The sequence below is a fragment of the Prunus persica genome, chromosome G8, assembly GCF_000346465.2.
Source record: "Prunus persica cultivar Lovell chromosome G8, Prunus_persica_NCBIv2, whole genome shotgun sequence".
Lineage (NCBI taxonomy): Eukaryota > Viridiplantae > Streptophyta > Magnoliopsida > Rosales > Rosaceae > Prunus > Prunus persica.
Window position 1 is genome coordinate 11,104,872 of NC_034016.1, and position 17,893 is coordinate 11,122,764.

The 17,893-nt window shown below is 34.7% G+C and overlaps 3 protein-coding genes across 3 annotated transcripts; 1 reads left to right on the forward strand and 2 right to left on the reverse strand.

Moving 5' to 3' along the window:
• LOC18767570 (glutamyl-tRNA reductase 2, chloroplastic) lies at nucleotides 6,605-9,481 on the reverse strand. Its single transcript, XM_007199723.2, has 2 exons — nucleotides 9,001-9,481; nucleotides 6,605-8,501 (listed from the first exon to the last, which is right to left on the reverse strand). The coding sequence occupies exons 1-2, from the start codon at nucleotides 9,245-9,247 to the stop codon at nucleotides 7,132-7,134; spliced, it is 1,617 nt and encodes a 538-aa protein (XP_007199785.1). The 5' UTR covers nucleotides 9,248-9,481; the 3' UTR covers nucleotides 6,605-7,131.
• LOC18767107 (zinc finger MYM-type protein 1) lies at nucleotides 10,209-13,454 on the reverse strand. The gene is made up of 2 exons (XM_020569747.1): nucleotides 10,430-13,454; nucleotides 10,209-10,261 (listed from the first exon to the last, which is right to left on the reverse strand). Exon 1 carries the CDS (start codon nucleotides 12,315-12,317, stop codon nucleotides 10,539-10,541), a length of 1,779 nt encoding a protein of 592 aa, XP_020425336.1. The 5' UTR covers nucleotides 12,318-13,454; the 3' UTR covers nucleotides 10,209-10,261; nucleotides 10,430-10,538.
• On the forward strand, nucleotides 14,221-17,080 carry LOC18768842 (peptide methionine sulfoxide reductase B5). The gene is made up of 3 exons (XM_020570828.1): nucleotides 14,221-14,658; nucleotides 16,181-16,337; nucleotides 16,448-17,080. The coding sequence occupies exons 1-3, from the start codon at nucleotides 14,318-14,320 to the stop codon at nucleotides 16,610-16,612; spliced, it is 663 nt and encodes a 220-aa protein (XP_020426417.1). The 5' UTR covers nucleotides 14,221-14,317; the 3' UTR covers nucleotides 16,613-17,080.

Genomic DNA, 17,893 nt, shown 5'->3' on the forward strand with positions numbered 1-17,893 from the left:
GAGTGAGAGCAGAGAATTCTCTAAAAGAGAAAAATCGGTGAGTCAGAGCGATTGTAAACACAACATTTGTAGCCTTATTATTTTACATAGTGAAAAAGTTACTGATATTGCTCTCCGAGGATGTAGGTATGACCGAACCTCGTTCAATATTGTGTCTCATTTACTTTACGTGCAGCTCAATATTCCCGTCTATATTGTTTATTTTACAACACATTATCAGCACGAGAAGCTCTCAAGTATAATTTTCTCTGCTGCACTATTATTTATATTCTAACCATTGTGTTGATGAAAGGAAGAAAAACAGGAGCATGTGGTCAATCCTCCACGACCATTTTATATGGCAATCATGATCCTTGTCCATTATACTTTGATATGATTTTTTTATATATTAGTATATATGATATTAATATGAAAAGTTTATGGTAATATAATATGTTGTATTATATAAATTATATGATATATTATATATATTAACAATAGTAATATGCTCTCGGTATTACTTATATACTTTATGTATATATCTATATATGTATATTTGGTGGTGGTTTTATCCCTATATTTACTGTTTATTTAAAGCATGTAGTAGTATTAGTACTCATACAAGCATATTTATTTTATCGTATATTTACTTTATATTTTAAAGTATGGTGGGAATTAACACCCATACAACAAGCAATTTACTTTATAAATTTATTTTACTGTACATTTGCTTTTATTTAAAGTATGGTATGGGTTTATCATCCATAGCTGCAATTTATTTTTAATTTACAAGTGTGTTATGATGAGTTTTACAACATACACAGATCAAGACCATAAGTTCCTTGATCCTCATCATACAACTACATTAGGATCAAAAGATCCTTGATGATGAAATAAAATGAGAGATGGCGGTTTCTCTAGTACTATATATGTGAAAAAGTGATCGGACCTGAAGATCCTTGATTCTTTCAGGACTTGAAGTTCCTTGATGATGTACAATATACAGGAATAGTGTCATATACATGAATACTAAATGTACTGGCAAATGTATTGTACACATGAATTGTGACTATACTGGCAAATGTATTGTATGCATGAATAAAACTATATTCATGACTTGATGAATAGTGTCTTATGTTATAAAAAATATAGTTTTCCTCTTTCCGTAAAGCCAAATACAAAATCTTTATATTATAAATAACATATAAACAAAATGGAAAGCTTTTAAGGTACAATGAAACTGAAGAGAACCAATTGATAGGTAAGTAAAAGCAAAATAAATAATAAGTAAGAAGGTGAGTTTGGTATGGTGAAGCACGTCAAAGACGCTGTCCTAAAGCCTTTGTAGCCTCCCTACATGTAAGTATTGGCAGTCTACAAGACTCCAAGATACGACCCCTTGTACACAAACTTAAGATCCGCTACGAGCATGTTCATAAACATATATAGGAATCCAAGTCACAAACCATTGCCCAAAATAATAATAATATAAAATAGAGAATATATATAAAAGTAGAAAAAGAGATAATCAGAATGTGGTATGTGATATTCTGATGGTGTATTGTCGGTTGTTCAAATGTGAAGGATGAGTGGCCTTTTATAGGCATCCAATAACATGTAACATTCACCACATTAAACTAAAAAATTAAGTAGAAATAAAACCTGAAAATTAAATATTTATAACCCCCACAATAAATAAAATAAAACAGCTAAAATAATAAATAAATAAAACGGTTAAATTTTTAAAACCTTTTTAAAATTCCAACATCGTATACATTAATAGTGACGTATACATGAATAGTACCATTTTGGGTGAACCGTCACTATATGCAAAAAGGGACCTATAGTTCCTTAAACTCATGGATGAACCGTTAAATGAGATGCCAGAAGTTCCTCAAAAACATGGACACTTATGTAAGAGCTTGAAGTCCCGAAATATATACAATAAATTATAAGAATGTCCTTACCATGAGAATATGTGATTTTGGCCTGAAGTTCAAAATCTAACAGTGTTGAGAACATGAGTTCCAACAATTAAATGGACAGAATCATTAACCGTAAGATGACGATTTTGGGATACAAAGGATGGACGCCAGACTTCGGCGTCACAAGTTGTTTTGGGAGCAACATTTAAATCAAAATATTTTGGGCGAGAAGAAGAGGAAGCCATTTTAAAGGTTTCGAGGAAAGTCTTAGAAAAGTTGAACTTTTAGAAATGGAAGGAATTTGAGTTGAAACACAGTTACTCCAATTAGGCCTCACAAATGCAATATCTATAGGCAGAAATGTGGCAACATTTCTAGGATCACAATATTTTCCCGAAACCCAAGATTTCCTTTTTCTTTTCTAGATTTCAAAACTTCACGCGGCTCTCATTAATGTTTGTCAGTACAAAGGTTTCAAGGACTATTTTTGTCAAACTGATCTTATTTTTATGAATTTCACAGGGTCATTTTTTTCAAAACTGTCTCGAGAACCTCAAAAGTTTTTATAGTTAATTTGAAATTTATCATATCACACTATTTCCTTTCTTGTATATAAATATGTTACTAACAAACTACATTGCAAATCACATCTTATCCAAATGATACAATATCAACTTGTTTTTTCCTATCAATGAGCCCTTGATGTACTTGAGAGGTGAGACTATATGTGATCATTTTTTTAGAAAGCAAGACTATCCATGATCACGCCTTCTGCGATCTCAAGGGACTATAAGACAATCAAGAACGAGCACATCGCTCTAATCTCCTAAAGTTCTCCTAAACTAGGAGAAATGAGAGTTTGTTGTTTGTTACTTCACCAATTTCATTCCCTGATTGCTTACCTACCTTGCAATCAATATCACAATTCTTTGCATCTTTTCTTTCTTTCTTATAACTCTATATTCCCATGAAATTTTGTGTCTTTGAAACCTTCATTGAAGAACAAATTCATGTTTGAACCTAACACTTACGATTTTTTTTTTAACAGAGGCAAAAGAATTGTGATTTTTGCTCTTGCAAGATATAACTAAATCATCAAACATTTCATTATATTTGTTGAGTCAATACAAGCTAGAATGATATTTGAGCAAAGTTTCTCTCACCTAAGGATGTAAGCAATACTTGTGTTATTTCATGCTTGTACTCTTATTAGTAATTTGACATTTTGTATGTCATCTTCGGTGGTGACCAAATGAATAGATAGGATTGTTCCAAAGAATATTGTTCCAGAAGAACGAATTGTATTATTTACAAAGGACCGTTCCAGAAGAATGGCTTGAATCATCTTCATATGTATTCATGAATTATTAATGCAAATTTTACAGATTACAAGTTGAATACATTGATAATACACTGCATAGATTAAAGTCCCAGAAGAGCAAAACATGGGTATAGCAGTGATCAATATGATGCATGCCTATTGCGTAGCAAATGATATGGATTGAGGTCTCGGAAGGACAATCCATTAACATGTCAATATTAATATGATGCACGCCTAATGTGTAGCAAATTATTTGGTTTAAAGTACTAGAAGGACAATTCATTGACATTTGTGCATTAATTTGTGGCATGTCTGCAGGATGACACATATATGGATTCTAAATGTTCTAACCTGCTGAATGGAGATTATCCACGCACTATTATAAAATAACGCTTTATTGGAGGTTATGATCCACATTCTCACATAATTCATCTTATAAGAGATGTCTGTCTTTATAAAAATAAAAAATAAAACAATAAAAGCCCCTGAAGTAGCTTTGGTACCCAAAAGCAAAGAAATACTTATAATTGATGCATGCACTTGCATATGAGAATGGTAGGATCACGGATTGGTGAATGATAATTTTTTATTTTAGAGTAGCATCTCAAATCATCAATGGGTTGTGTTGATTAGAACCACGTTCTATATTAAATGTCTACAAAATCATTAGCCAAAATGGAAAGAGGCAATTCCATTACAGATGAGAATGAACGTGAAAGAACCAAACCCATAGTACGAACCCCAAAAAGATATTAACCCTGAAGGTTATACATGGGTGTTCGGAATAAAAAGTAATATACTCACTTTATATGACACAATGTTTCTGGAAGAAACAAGGAATGTTGAGGTTCTCCAGATTTATAGATGCAATTGTGCCTTTTTGTTTCACATTTACGGATACCAACATGCTATCTTTAAGGGTTATTAAATGCACAAAGAATATGGCCAGAAGCGATTCCCTAAAGATGTATAAATAGTTGGGTTAAAGCTATATAATGTGTCATAAAGTGTAATCCCTTAAATAAAATCCCTGAAAAATAAAAATTGCATGAAGCAAGTCCCTGAATGACATGTGGCTGAAGCACAAATTTTGTACTCAATACTAATATGTATAAATTGCCTCAGTGAGTACATTAATTATGATATGGTTGCAACACATTACAACTCCTAAAGAGTTGATAGTTGATCAAAACTCCTGCAAAGTTCATATTTGATTAAAACTCTAGAATAGTTAATATCTGGTTAAAACTCCTAAAGAATTTAAGAAATATTCATCTCGACATGAAGATCGAACATTATGCCAACGTGATTCTTGCCCACTAATTAGCTTATACTAAGAAAGTATTGAAGCATTTTTATGTGGATTATCCGTTGGGCACTTAAATATTTTTCCAGCAATATACTAAACAGGACATTGTTTTACAAATAAAGCTGAGCTCCATCACTATTAATTTGGAGTGGTGTGAAGTGTATTTGATGCTATCTCCGCAGAACAATATATAAGGGCATATTATATTAAACTGAACTTACAAATCGCTCAGGTTCTGTTGACTCTGGAAATTTCTATTATTTACATAGAGATCACCCACTGGAAATATATTTACTTACTCAACTAAGGAATTTTTGATGGCTACATCCTCCACTCACTCCGAAAGATTTTCCCTCCAGAAAAATAGTCATGACTCATGAAGATATCAAGGGAAGATATTCATCAAGAGGGAGCATCCATAAGTATGTTACATTGATTGTTGTACTCTTCTTCCTTCCATCAGTTTGTTACCTCACTGGGTTTTCTCCTAGCAATATTTTATTGAGGCAACAATATATTACTTGTGGTCTCCAAGGGGGAGTGTTGTAAAGAATAAACATGTGGAGCCCACTTACTATTGGTTTGAAGACTTTAGTGGATAATGCTTTCCTCCACACTCACGGGAATGGCTCGACATTTGCCGATAAAAGGCTTCCCTCTTTTGCAAATGCTCCATGCACCAACCATCAAAGACAAAAATGAGAGCATGGGCATAGAGGAAGGGAAAAAGAAAGGAGTGAGAGGAGAGAAGAGAGCAGAGAATTCTCTACGAGAGAAAAATCAGTGAGCCAGAGAGATTGGAAACACTAAAGTTGTAGCTCTATTATTTTACATAGTGGAAAAGTTACTGATACTGCTCTCCGAAAACGTAGGCATGACCAAACCTCGTTAAATATTATGTCTCATTTACTTTACATGCAGCTCAATATTCCTGCATATACCATTCATTTTACAACAACCACCACGATTTTGCACACATTTATCAACCACCACCTTATTTATAAATTAAAGGCCTCTAAAAAGATAAACTTTAAATTCATTTATATTTTTAAGTTAGTCAAAGAAGAAACTTTACAAATTTTAGGACATTAATTTCCATCATTTTCACTAACAGGATCTAGTCTAATGCAAAAGGGCATTGACTTACAGAACAGTGGTTTTAGGTTCGAACCTCCATGGCATCTTAGTGGTATGTACGACAAATCTCCATCCCCTCGTATTAAAAAATAAATAAAATTTTCCATCATTTTCGAATTCCATTGTATTACTAAATTACTTGTCCAAACGCAAGGTGGAAGTTCAACTCTATTTATTTTGACTTGTAACTATTTGATTTAGTGACACGAGTCTCCACTTTGTTGGTTGAGAGCTTTTTTTATTGTGTGCCAACAAAAGAAAAGGCTCCTCACATAGAGAGTAAAATCAAATCATTAGTATGTAAGTTAAGACCATTTTCCATTAGATTAGACCCGTTAGCTTTCAAACATGCCCTTAAGCTTTATTGATACCACACTGCACCCTTTCTCTTGATTTTTCTTTTTCTTCTCGCTAGGAAACCATAAGCAAACTGATGAAATGCCAACAAGTTATAACGACCAAGAGCTGTGCTGTTGTGGAAGAAGGAAATCCATTTCTAGAAAGAAGATTTTTGTTCCTTTTTTCCCCTTCCCATCACACCTTAATCCCAATTATTAATCCTTACTTCGTACCTCTTTAAAGCCCACTCAAAAGTCTAATCCCTGTGTTTGGTTGGTGAGATAAATGGAAATGTTGGATTAAAATATGATCAGTTATCCATGCACATGATATCATGCGTTCGAATTCACATTCATGCATCTGATGTCTTGTGTTCGAAATCACCCTCCTCAAATGTCAATAGTGTAAAAAATAGATATACAAAGATGAGCAAAATAGATGTTGAATTTTCAATACCATATAGAAAGTCATTATCTGAACAACACAATCAACAACCTCAACCATCTGGGTGATGATACACAATCAACCATCCCTGATTATCCCATGACTTCTGGATTAAAAATTTCAAAGAAAAATAATACATTTTTCACATGCTGAACAAAACCATGCTTACATGAATACATTTGTCCAAGAATTTCCAAAGTCCAAACGGCTACAACAATTTCAGTTCCACCTTCTGATGCAATGCCGTAAACTAAAACATCTTAACTCATCCAATCTGTTGTTGCCTTTTATTCCTTTCGATAGTAAAAAAAATTGAAGAAAAAAATTGGGGAGGAAAAGTAAAGAGGGAACGTGGCCAAATGTATGTATGTGGACTATTACACTCAATTTCAATTAATTGTTAACTACAATACAAGAATCATCAACTCTCAAGACCAACCTCTGTTATATGTAATAAGCAACAAGTTCCCCCAAAAACTTTGGCTTGTTGCCTACTACGCCGAAAATCTACCATGTATGAGTAGGACAGATTTAATTGTCCCCAAGAATGTCAATCAATAAAAACAAAGGCCTCCAAACTACTGACTTTCTGTGTATGCAGTTGCGATAGCAGGGTCAGTAAGTGGAATTCCAACATAATTGCAACTGGAGCAAAAGAAAAACCAGCTACAACGACCTTACTTCTGGATTCGTTCCACCTTGGCTCGAATCTTTTCTTCCAATACAGACGTGTCTGTGTCAAGATCAAACATCCTGTTTAGAGCATGCATATTCTCTAGAATCTCACTCAAACTACGATTGTCGCTTCCATCGCACCTGAGGTGCTGCATCGGACCATGAAGGAGTTTGTTCACTATTCCCATGCTAAGATCATAAATAGCTTTTTGTTGCTTCTTTGAGATATCATCACCCATCTTTGACAAACACTTGTCAACCTCGCAAGCCCTGATCCTTTCAGCATAAGCTCTAAACTTCTTGATGGTAGGGACAGTCTCAAGTGAATCCTTCCAAGCTTCAAATTTACTTAATTCCTCAGTGATAATTTTCTGAGCTTCCATAGCCTTCCGAAGCCTATCCTCCTTGTGAGCTGCCACAACCTCTTTGAGGTCATCCACGTTATATACACATGCAGTTTCAAGATCTGAGACACATGGTTCCACATTCCTAGGTACAGAGATGTCAATAAAAAGCCTATTTCCAAGTTCCGGACTGACAGATGGAAGCATCTGTACATGTTCTTTCAAGAATAATGGGGTTTCTGATGCAGTGCTGGTGAAAATGACATCTGCTTCAGCAGCACTTGCTATCATATCTGAGAGGGGTTTGTAGATTATTTCAACATCCTTGAACTCTTCACATAGGGCAGCAACTCTCTCCTCACTCCTATTAACAATCACCATTTCTCTGCACCCTTTAGAAACTAAGTGCTTAATTACGAGTTTTCCCATCTTGCCTGCACCAATCACCAACACTCTGGCAGTAGCATAGGAAGGTTTAGGAAGCTTCATTAGGGCTAGCTCCACAGCAGCTGAACTCACAGAAACTGATCCTGAGGCAATGTTGGTCTCAGTTCTCACACGCTTCCCAACAGTGATTGCATGCTTGAAAAGCCCACTGATTTTCCTGTCAAAACCAGGTACTCCTTGTCCAACTTTCACAACATGTTTGACTTGAGCAAGGATTTGACCTTCTCCTAGTACAAGAGAATCAAGCCCGGCGGCTACTTCAAATAGGTGCTGGGTGGCATCTTCGTTGTACAGCAAAATTCGGTGCTTAGAAAGCTCAGAGACGGGAACACCACTTACCTTAGACATCCATTCAGTCACTTCTTTAACCCCCCGATGCTGGGAGAGAGCCACGACATATATTTCCATACGGTTACAAGTGCTAAGAACAGCAGCTTCTTCTATATGATTCAAAGCACAGAGCTCACCAATGGCTTGAGACCACTGTGCTTCAGGGATGGCAAGTTTCTCACGTAGCTCAACTGGAGCAGTGTGAACATTTAGGCCTATAACCGCTAGGCTGCTCCTTTCCTTCGTATATCCTGAAAAAAAATAAAAAAATTGTTCAGAAAATTGAATCACCAATTCAACTAGTTGCATCACACAATCTTCAAACTCATATAATTTATTCCACCAAAAAAACATACTCTTCAACCTTTATAGAGTAAAGATTTTGCTTAACAGTCACATAATCACATACACATACCCATTATACTAAATTGAAAACTAGAGGAAAATTTCAGAGATTAAACTAAAAACAAAAAGTAAATGCTTTGCTAATTCTCAGATGAACACTTAATAGGTCACTAAACAGTCACTGTTCTTTAACTTTTTGCAATCATTTCAAGAGCCCTAAACCACAACCCATCAACGATTTATGAAACTAAACTGGTTTACTGGACGAATATTACGCAAATGAAATCATTTGACCAATCAAAATTCCAAAACAAATGAGAAAATTAAACACTAACTACCAATTCAAAACACAATCACGGCTATCAGTCGAAAAGTAACAAAAATTGAATTGAGAAGAGAACTCACTGTCAGCCGAGGACGTCTTGAGGAGCTCGAGAGCCGAAGATCTCAAAGACCTGGAAGTGGCGGTCTGGACCGGTTTCTCGGCGCCCATTTCACACCTAGGGTTGAAATCAGATCTTCTGATCGTCTGAATCTGGAAAGGCCTGTGCGGGATTCGGATTTGGGAATGCGAAGACCTGGAGAAGGAGGAGGTGGCGCGCTCTGCGTTCGGCCATGGAAGAGCGGCGACACCACTCGCAGCCGCCGCCATTTGAAGAGAGAGAGAGAGAGAGAATGAAGGCTGCAGAAGAAATCGGAGTAAAAGGCGGATGGTGATGAGATGAGAGAGAGAGAGAGAGAGAGAGAGAGAGAGAGAGAGAGAGAATGTGAAACGAAATTGTCAAAGGTTTGATTCGGGAGTTTGGAATTTGGTGCGAAGGGATCAAAAAGTTTGACCGACGAGGTGGAGGAGAGGTAGCAGCCAATGTCGAGTGTTAAAAATAAAAATAATAAAAAGAAACACGTTTTTGTTGACAGACCAAAAAACCAAACCAAAAGCAGGACGGTTTAGGCGTCGTTTCGGTATTATTTCAACAACCCCATTATTGACCACCGCCCAAGTTGTTTTATGTTTTCATTTTGAACAAAAAAAAGTCGTCGGGTTTGTTGGTAAAATAAATTTTTTTGGTCCAGCTAAAACAAATGTTCTTGGAATTTGACAACTTTTACACCTTTGTGACTATCGTAATCAAGCTTTTCGGTTTTTATCAATGATAATGATATTTTTATCGTTTGGTAAAAAAAAATGAAAGAGACGGTTAAAAAAAAAGAAATGAGAGAGGTAGTTGAGAAAATAATTGTGTGCGTTTTTGCTTCTCATTAGTAATCTCTATTTATAGAGTTAGGGTTCCAAGAATCCTTATTCTACATGGATTCTGACAAGATAATCAGATAATGGTATAGACTAAACCATATTTATCTATTCATAAAAAAAAATAAAAAAAATCCATATTTATCTATAATTCAAAACACATAACAAGTTGAAACGTGTAAAATTGAAGCATTTTGCCCTTTGTCCTTCTTAGCTCCACAAAACCAACTTGAAGAAGTCCACCCAAGTGCAACCAAATAAGAAATATTTTTAAGTACAACTAGGCCTATAACACTTTTTTATTATCATTTTTTTGCTAGAGCTTCCATTTTAAAGAATTTGTTTTAGTATAAGCGGCAGTCAGGGCCGGCCCTGGGTGATTTAAGGCCTAGGGCCAAAGTTCAAGAATGTGCCCTTTATAAACAAATAAATAAATATAATTACAATTTTTTATCAAATAATAAATTTTATTAAAATTATAAGAGTTTACAACCAATAATATAGAAAACTTTGAGCCTCATTAAAATCTTGTTTGAGGAAATCGCAATGGGAATAAAACCTCAAACGAAGGAAAAAGAGTACCCGATTGAAAACATTACAATCAACAACAAATTAACTTGCATGTCCCTATGCTTCACCTTCATATGCACCTACAAAATAAAAATAGCAATGAAATCCTAATCACAAAAGATCATTTAAAATGTCTTCTTGTTGCAGTTTTAGAAGCAAAATCATCAATTATACTATCATATTTAATGTTTTCCAACATATCTCTTTCAATGCATAAGATAGCTAGTCCATTTAGCCTATCTTGAGCCATGGTGGTCCGCAAATAAGATTTTAATAATTTTAATTTAGAAAAACTTCTTTCAGCAGATGCCACAGTCACAGGTATAGTCAGTAATATCCTATAAGCAACCATTACATTTGGAAACATATCCACACTCTTTACAAATTCTAGAATTTTAATGGATGTCCATGGTTTATCTGTTTCAATTGCTTCACTTGGTAACATCACTTGCAACACCTGTAATTCTGACTCTAAATCTCTTGCATCAATATCAGTATCATTGTCATTTTTTAAAGCATTTTCAAGATTCAAACAAGAGCTTCTCAATTCATTTTCATCCAAAGAAGTCAATTTTGCAGCATCAAATAAGAACCCAAAAATAGATTCAAAGATATGCAATTGTTCATACCTACTTTTCAATTCACCAAGAGCAATATCCACTATGACAAGAAAGTAATCAGTTCTAAAGGATTCTTTAGATGATTGTTGTTCCCTCTCATTATTGGAAATCTCATCAAAATGTCTCTTTCTACAGGTTTGACGTTTTTTAAGAAATACAGGCTCAATTTCCATATCTAATGCAATTACTTTAGCATCAATCATGGCAGAAGTAAACCCATTTATCCTATAGTTTTCAAAAAATGAAACAAGTCCTTCTAATTGTCTTACAGCAACATCAAGACACATGTCTTCAGATTGTAATTTTTTACTAACTAAGTTAATCTTGTGCAAAATGTCATACCAAATAACCAAGCTTAATATAAACTTGAAACTTGAAAGCTCTCCTGATGCTAAACTTTCAGCATCCCTACTCAATTTAGCATCTTCACTAATTTCAGCTAATTTAAATAAAGCTTCTCTGATTTTAGAAGCTTGAGATTTTATTGCTTTAACACTTTCTATGTGACTTTCCCAGCGTGTAGTTGACAATGATTTCAAAGTTAAACCATCAATATAATCAAGTAACACATTCCACCTTTTTGTTGAATTAGAGAATACCGTATATATGCATTGACATGCTCCAAAAAAAGATTTTGCTTTGACACATGACTTGGCCATATCACAAAGTATTAAATTAAGACAATGAGAACCGCATGGCATGTAAAACGCTCTAGGATTTATATCAAGTAATCTTTTTTGTACACCCATATTTTTCCCTTTCATATTTGATCCATTATCATAGCCCTGCCCCCTTACATCATCAATATTTAGTTCAAGCTTTTTTATTACATCTTGCAGTTCATTAAAAATTCCTAATCCAGTTGTATCTTGCACAATTAGAAACTCTAAAAAGTACTCTTCTATATTTATCGGAGTACATGAAACATCTACACACCTTAATATTAAAGTCATTTGTTCTTTGTGACTTGCATCAGGAGTACAATCAAGAATCACTGAAAAATACTTTGCCTCTTTGACTTTTTTAATAATTATTTGTTTAACATTTGATGCTAAAATATCTATCAACTCATTTTGAATTTTATGGCTAAGATAATGATAATGAATTTTCTTATCTTGAATGAGACGAAAATGATGTTGCATTACTGGATCAAACTCTGAGATCATTTCAAGTAGGCCTAAAAAGTTACCATTGCCATCTTCAAAAACTTTTTCATTTGTTCCACGGAATGCCAAATTATGTGTAGCAAGACATTTCACAACAACAATGATTCTGACCATAACATTTTTCCAGTGTAATGTATCTTTCTTGATTAGCTCTTGTAGTTATTTAGCAATTGTTTGACTTGTTTTCAATCTTATTTGCAACTCAACACAAGACCTCAAGTTAGTAATGTGTTCAATACTTTTTTCATGTTGTTTAAGCTTATCACCAAGATGTTTCCAGTCTCTAGATCCTTCACTTGCTAACTGACTTCTAGCATGCATTGTTTTAAACAGCTTACAACAGAAACAAAACACTTTATCCAACTCCTTTGAGTACACTAACCATTTTCTATCATGAGTCTCCCCATTTGGTAATGTTCGAAGATAAAAATGTGAAGAAAAATGTCTGCATTGTTCATCAATAGGGAATTTGTGATTATTTTCTCTTAAGTAAATCCCTCATTTTTAGATCAAGATTATCCCAGACTCTTGGATCATAAATGTTCAAATTAGTTTCATTTTCATTTTCATTTGTGTTCTCATTTTCATTATGTTCTTCAGCTAAATTTGGTACTTCACGGTTCAAATTAGTTTCAATTTCATTTTCATTTTCGTTCTCCTTTTCATTTATGTCATTTTCATTATGTTCTTCAGCTAAATTTGGTGCCTCACTATTTTTAAGGAAATATTTATTTAAAGATCCTCTTAGGTTTTGAGCAATTTCTTCTTCCTTTTTCTTTTTTTGTCTTTTGAGATTTCCAGAAAGTTGCTTTTTAGAAAACATTTTAAAAAATTTATCATAAACACACAAGCAATCAAGAACAATAAAAGTAAAACTAATTAAATGAAGACAAAGAAAGAACAATAAAACCTGTATTTTGGGTCCTGTATGCTGTGCTCTGGTGTTGGTGCTCTCAATTTCGGAGAGAATAATCAGCTTCCAACTCAAAGTATAGCTTTGTTCCTTCCTTCCACACTTAGTTCCAGAGAGAATTAGAAATAAAAATCGATTTCAAGCCAAACTGCAGACAGAGAGGCTTTGCTTCTTGGGAAAACAATAAGGACGTTGACTTTGTTTTCTTCTAGATCTGTTGGCATCCTTTTTGTATTATTGTTTTACAATACCAAGTAAAACTCTTAACTAATATCACATATGCCCTTCAACTTTTAGTTTTTATTTTATTTTTTTGCATATGCATATATATATGGACTAAAAAATTTTTGTGTGCCCCGGGCCCCGGGCGATGGCCCTAGTTGCCCTGACCAAGGGCCGGCCCTGGCGACAGTCTAAATTATAATGGATGGAAATTTCTCATACATACACAACTCAGATGCTATGTGGGTTCGGACGTTAGACCCCATTGGCCATTTTAAAGTCATTTCAAGTAAATCAATAACCACAATATAATAACTTGAAAATGAGAGCTCTAGCAAAAACAGGAAAAAAGAAGTGAAGATAATAATAATAATAAAAGCTAGGTGAGCGGAGTTGTACTTACAAATGTTTGTTATTGAGGTGCATCGAGATTATTGTTTAATTACAGTTGGGTTAGGTTTTTTGAAGTTGGTTTTGAAGGGCTAAAGTTGGTTAAGAATGACAAAATTGCATTACGCTAAATCCCAAAGCAGCCTAAACAAAGTTTCGTCCTTGTTCCCTACAATGAGAAACAAATGAGTTTATTAATTGCAAAAGAAAAATACAATAAATTTGCATGAAATATTCAACGTGAAAATCATGAATACCAATTGTTATGATATTTTCACCAATAAGACGTAAAGTCTTTGGAAAATTGAAGAGTTCTAAATTAGCAATTGAAAAGTTACTGGTTTTATATTCGACTCACATAGATGATGATTATGATATATATTTGTGATTAATTTGATGTTTTAGTTCTAATTTATTTGATTGTGATAGTGTATCTTTGTTGTGAGTGTATTGACCCGTTGTAAGAGTATCTTATAAATATTGAAAAAAAAAGGAGAAGGCTCCCGAAATAGCACGGTGTGCATATTCAATTGCAGTTGAACTAGTCCAATCTTCTAATACCATTTTCTTGCCCTTCTTTTATCTTCAAATGGGCTCGCACGTTCTCAAATCCTCCCCCCTTTCTTCTTCCTCCAAGACCATAATCTTCAACCCCACAATCACACTCACTATCACGAAGCTCCTCCACCCTCCAAAACCTGCACCCACTTCTCTCTTCAGAACCCATTTCAGAGCTCTACCACCAAGACCCATCTCAAGCGTCATACCCGCTATTGGGGTTGGCGGGTCTTTGTTCCAGAGTAAGCGTAGCTTTCGCGGTGGGGTTGTTGTAGCCATGGCTGCTCCTGGGTCGGTCCAGAAATCAGAGGAGGAGTGGCGGGCCGTGCTCTCGTCCGAGCAGTTTCGGATTCTGAGGCAAAAAGGCACAGAGTAAGATGTTTGCAATTGTTTAGTTGCTTAATAATTTGATTTAGACTTCTAATCTTAATTATATTGATGCATAGATTATGAGAAATGACTAGAAATTGCAAGCATTTTAGTTTATTTACTTGGTACTTATTTCTAAATTCATGTTTTTTTTGGAAAGTTTTGAATTGGGACTATTGGGTTTTGTGTGTTGGATAAGAGTGAAATGAGGGAGATATATATATTTTTTTGGGAGTTTGAGGCTTTGACACTGAGCATCCTTGGGTCTTGTTTCATGGTGTAAGCTTCCTAGTCTAATACAGTAAACAGGAAGTTCATTTTCAAGATTTTACTAACATTGGAGGAAAAAAAGATTATAGCAACTGAGGTCTTCCAGCTAGTTTGAATTGAGTAGGTTGAACTAGTTGGGTGAATCTCTTTATATTTGAACTGTGGGGATTACATACCAATTAGAGACTGAGCTAGTATTAATTCTTGTTCTTCATCTATTTATCCATGGCTTCTTCTAATGCTGGATATTACTGGCTTGGATAGTGGAATTTTAAATGAATATCATCATGGCTAGTATAACAGCAATAGCTGTCTTTTGCTAAATTAGTGGATTTCCGGTTTCTATCTATACAAATGGGATGAGTACAAACATCATTAGGTGGTGATAATGGTAACTTTATCATATAGAATGTTCTGATTGAGTGTTGCCATGTTCACTGCCATGACTACCACTTCCACAAGGGAGCAACGTGTAATTGGTATAGGATGTTAAATTGTCAATATGAGAAAAAGAAGGTAGGAGGAGTAGTATCTGGAAAAAAAAAAGATTCTATATTGAAATTGGGCAAACTTACAGTGATTGTCCCAAAACAAAAAAGAGGAAGGAAAAATGAATCCATGTTCATAAGGTGTGACTTTGAGATTAAAATAGATTGTCACCCTACTACGGACACTTCTTTATTTGGGAGAGGAACTGACTAGTATAGACCAAAGATCTAGAACATTAAGCATGGCATAAGTGGAGTTGAAGTAGGGGGTGATGCTAAGTTTAAATTGCAAATGGTTATATATGCGCACTTACAGAAAGAGGGAAATTATTAGTTTGTGAACAAATAAACATTTGGTGAAACAGGAAGTGTGATATGTAGTCTCTGAGTCATAGAAAGTTTCCAGTTAATTATCCTCAATTTCTATTTTAATTATTATTGTTGATTTTAAGAAGACCCTTACAGTCATTCTAATTACTGAAACTGTTGTGGGAAAAGAATCTGTGCGACTTACTTATTTCTCTAAACTCCTCACTTTTTAAAACAAAATTAAAACAGGAAATGGAAACCATGATAGGCTTCGATTGGAATGGCTGTTGCAAATCTTCAGAAATAAAATGGATAGCTAGATAACTACTGTGTAATTGATGATGGCATGCATTGTGCAATGTAACATGCTTAATGCTTCGTTATATTTCATGATGGTATGTAATTAATATGCAAGAATGCAAACTAACTTGTGCTCGATATTATTTGATGCTATAAAGGTATCCAGGCACAGGGGAATATGACAAGTTCTTTGAGGAGGGAGTCTATGGCTGTGCAGGATGCGGGACTCCTCTATACAGATCCACCACCAAATTTAATTCTGGATGTGGTTGGCCAGCTTTCTATGAGGGTCTTCCTGGGGCCATAAATTATAACGTGAGTAGGCTTCCTTCGTGCTGCATTGTTGATCGTTTTATTTATTTATTAAACTTCATTCTCTTCCATCTATCAGTTCTATATTTAATGAAACTAATTTATACTATCAGCCGGATCCAGATGGAATGAGGACCGAAATTACATGTGCGGCTTGTGGTGGACACCTGGGTCATGTATTCAAAGGCGAAGGCTTCCGAACACCCACGGATGAGCGCCATTGTGTGAATAGTATTTCACTAAAGTTTTCTCCTGCCAATTCTAATCCTTCGCAGTGAGCGCCATTCTGTCAATAAAGCAGTTGTCATGGTAAAGAATAAAGATTGATGCTAAATCTTTATGTGCTACTGCTGTCATTCTTCTTTTTGTATGCCTTAACTTACACATAATTTCACCAAATTGGTCTTCTTTTTCTCCTATTCCTCCTATTCCTCCAGCTATACCAGCTGATGTTGTGTCTGAGTTCTGATGTATAGGAATGGACTCATGTATCTTCCTCAGTATGCCTTTTGCATTCTTGCTTTAGCGAGTGGTTTACCTAGAACGCAAACTAAGGTTTTGTTCATGTTCTTGTAAGCCTTAAATGCTGCATCATATTTAGTGAAATAATTCTTGCATATGTCTGTCTCATATCCGCTAGTCAGGTTTATTACTGTGACAGGGGTCGTGTAGATGTGTAGTTGTACACAGCTGTTGTATGCAGGATTTGTTATATATGCCGCGATATACATCCAACTTCGGTTATACATTCATATTTGGTTATAGACTACACTACATTATTCTCTTCATTTTCCATTTCTACCGTTAACATGTTTTAAAAATTAAATTGGCACCAAAAAAAAAAAAAAAAAAAGTAAGAAAGAAGAAAAAAGCATAGAAAGAGGGGAAAAGAAAAGAAGCTTCTAATTTGAATGAAGCAAAGGTTTTTGGTACAAGTGATATTATGGGAAAGGAAATCGAACCTAGGGTTTCGGGTGTATAGTTAAATGCTCTCAACTATTTGAGTTACAAATTCTTTAACTATGAATATTCGTCATCCATTAAAATTGAACCGCATGTAAATTGAGAGCGGGGAAAATTGGACTGGGGCCATATCAGTTCAAATTGATTCAATTTCCTTGGATATCTTGTATGAAAATCGAACCGTATGTAATTTTTAATTTCAGTTTTGATTTGAGAGATGAACAATACCAAATCGAACTGTGTCCACACATAATAATGCAAGTCGTGTTGTTTTGTCTTGCCAAAATTGCCACTTACTGACTGTAGTAATAACACTTTCCTATGTAGACCATAGTTAGTAAAATACGGAATGAGAAACGTACGAAGAAAATATGTACATAGTTTATTCAGCAAAAATGTGAACAATTGAAAAATTCGGCCACTATATAATATTTTAATATAATATATTTAAAATTTTGTAAAAAACATGTATTTTATCAACTCTTTGAAATGTGTACTGAAAATAGAAGTATTTTTCGAAGAAAATACCTGTGTACTTATATAATACGGGAAAATGCTAACTAGGATGTAGACCATTAAAAAAAACATTTTCTCAT

Coding starts and splice junctions, on each gene's coding strand:
- LOC18767570 (XM_007199723.2), bottom strand. CDS start 9,247: ATGGCGGCGGCTGCGAGTGGTGTCGCCGCTCTTCCATGGCCGAACGCA. Junction 8,502..9,000: donor CAAGACGTCCTCGGCTGACA/GTGAGTTCTCTT, acceptor ATTTTTTTTCAG/GATATACGAAGGAAAGGAGC.
- LOC18768842 (XM_020570828.1), top strand. CDS start 14,318: ATGGGCTCGCACGTTCTCAAATCCTCCCCCCTTTCTTCTTCCTCCAAG. Junction 14,659..16,180: donor CTGAGGCAAAAAGGCACAGA/GTAAGATGTTTG, acceptor GATGCTATAAAG/GTATCCAGGCACAGGGGAAT. Junction 16,338..16,447: donor CTGGGGCCATAAATTATAAC/GTGAGTAGGCTT, acceptor TTATACTATCAG/CCGGATCCAGATGGAATGAG.
- LOC18767107 (XM_020569747.1), bottom strand. CDS start 12,317: ATGGTCAGAATCATTGTTGTTGTGAAATGTCTTGCTACACATAATTTG.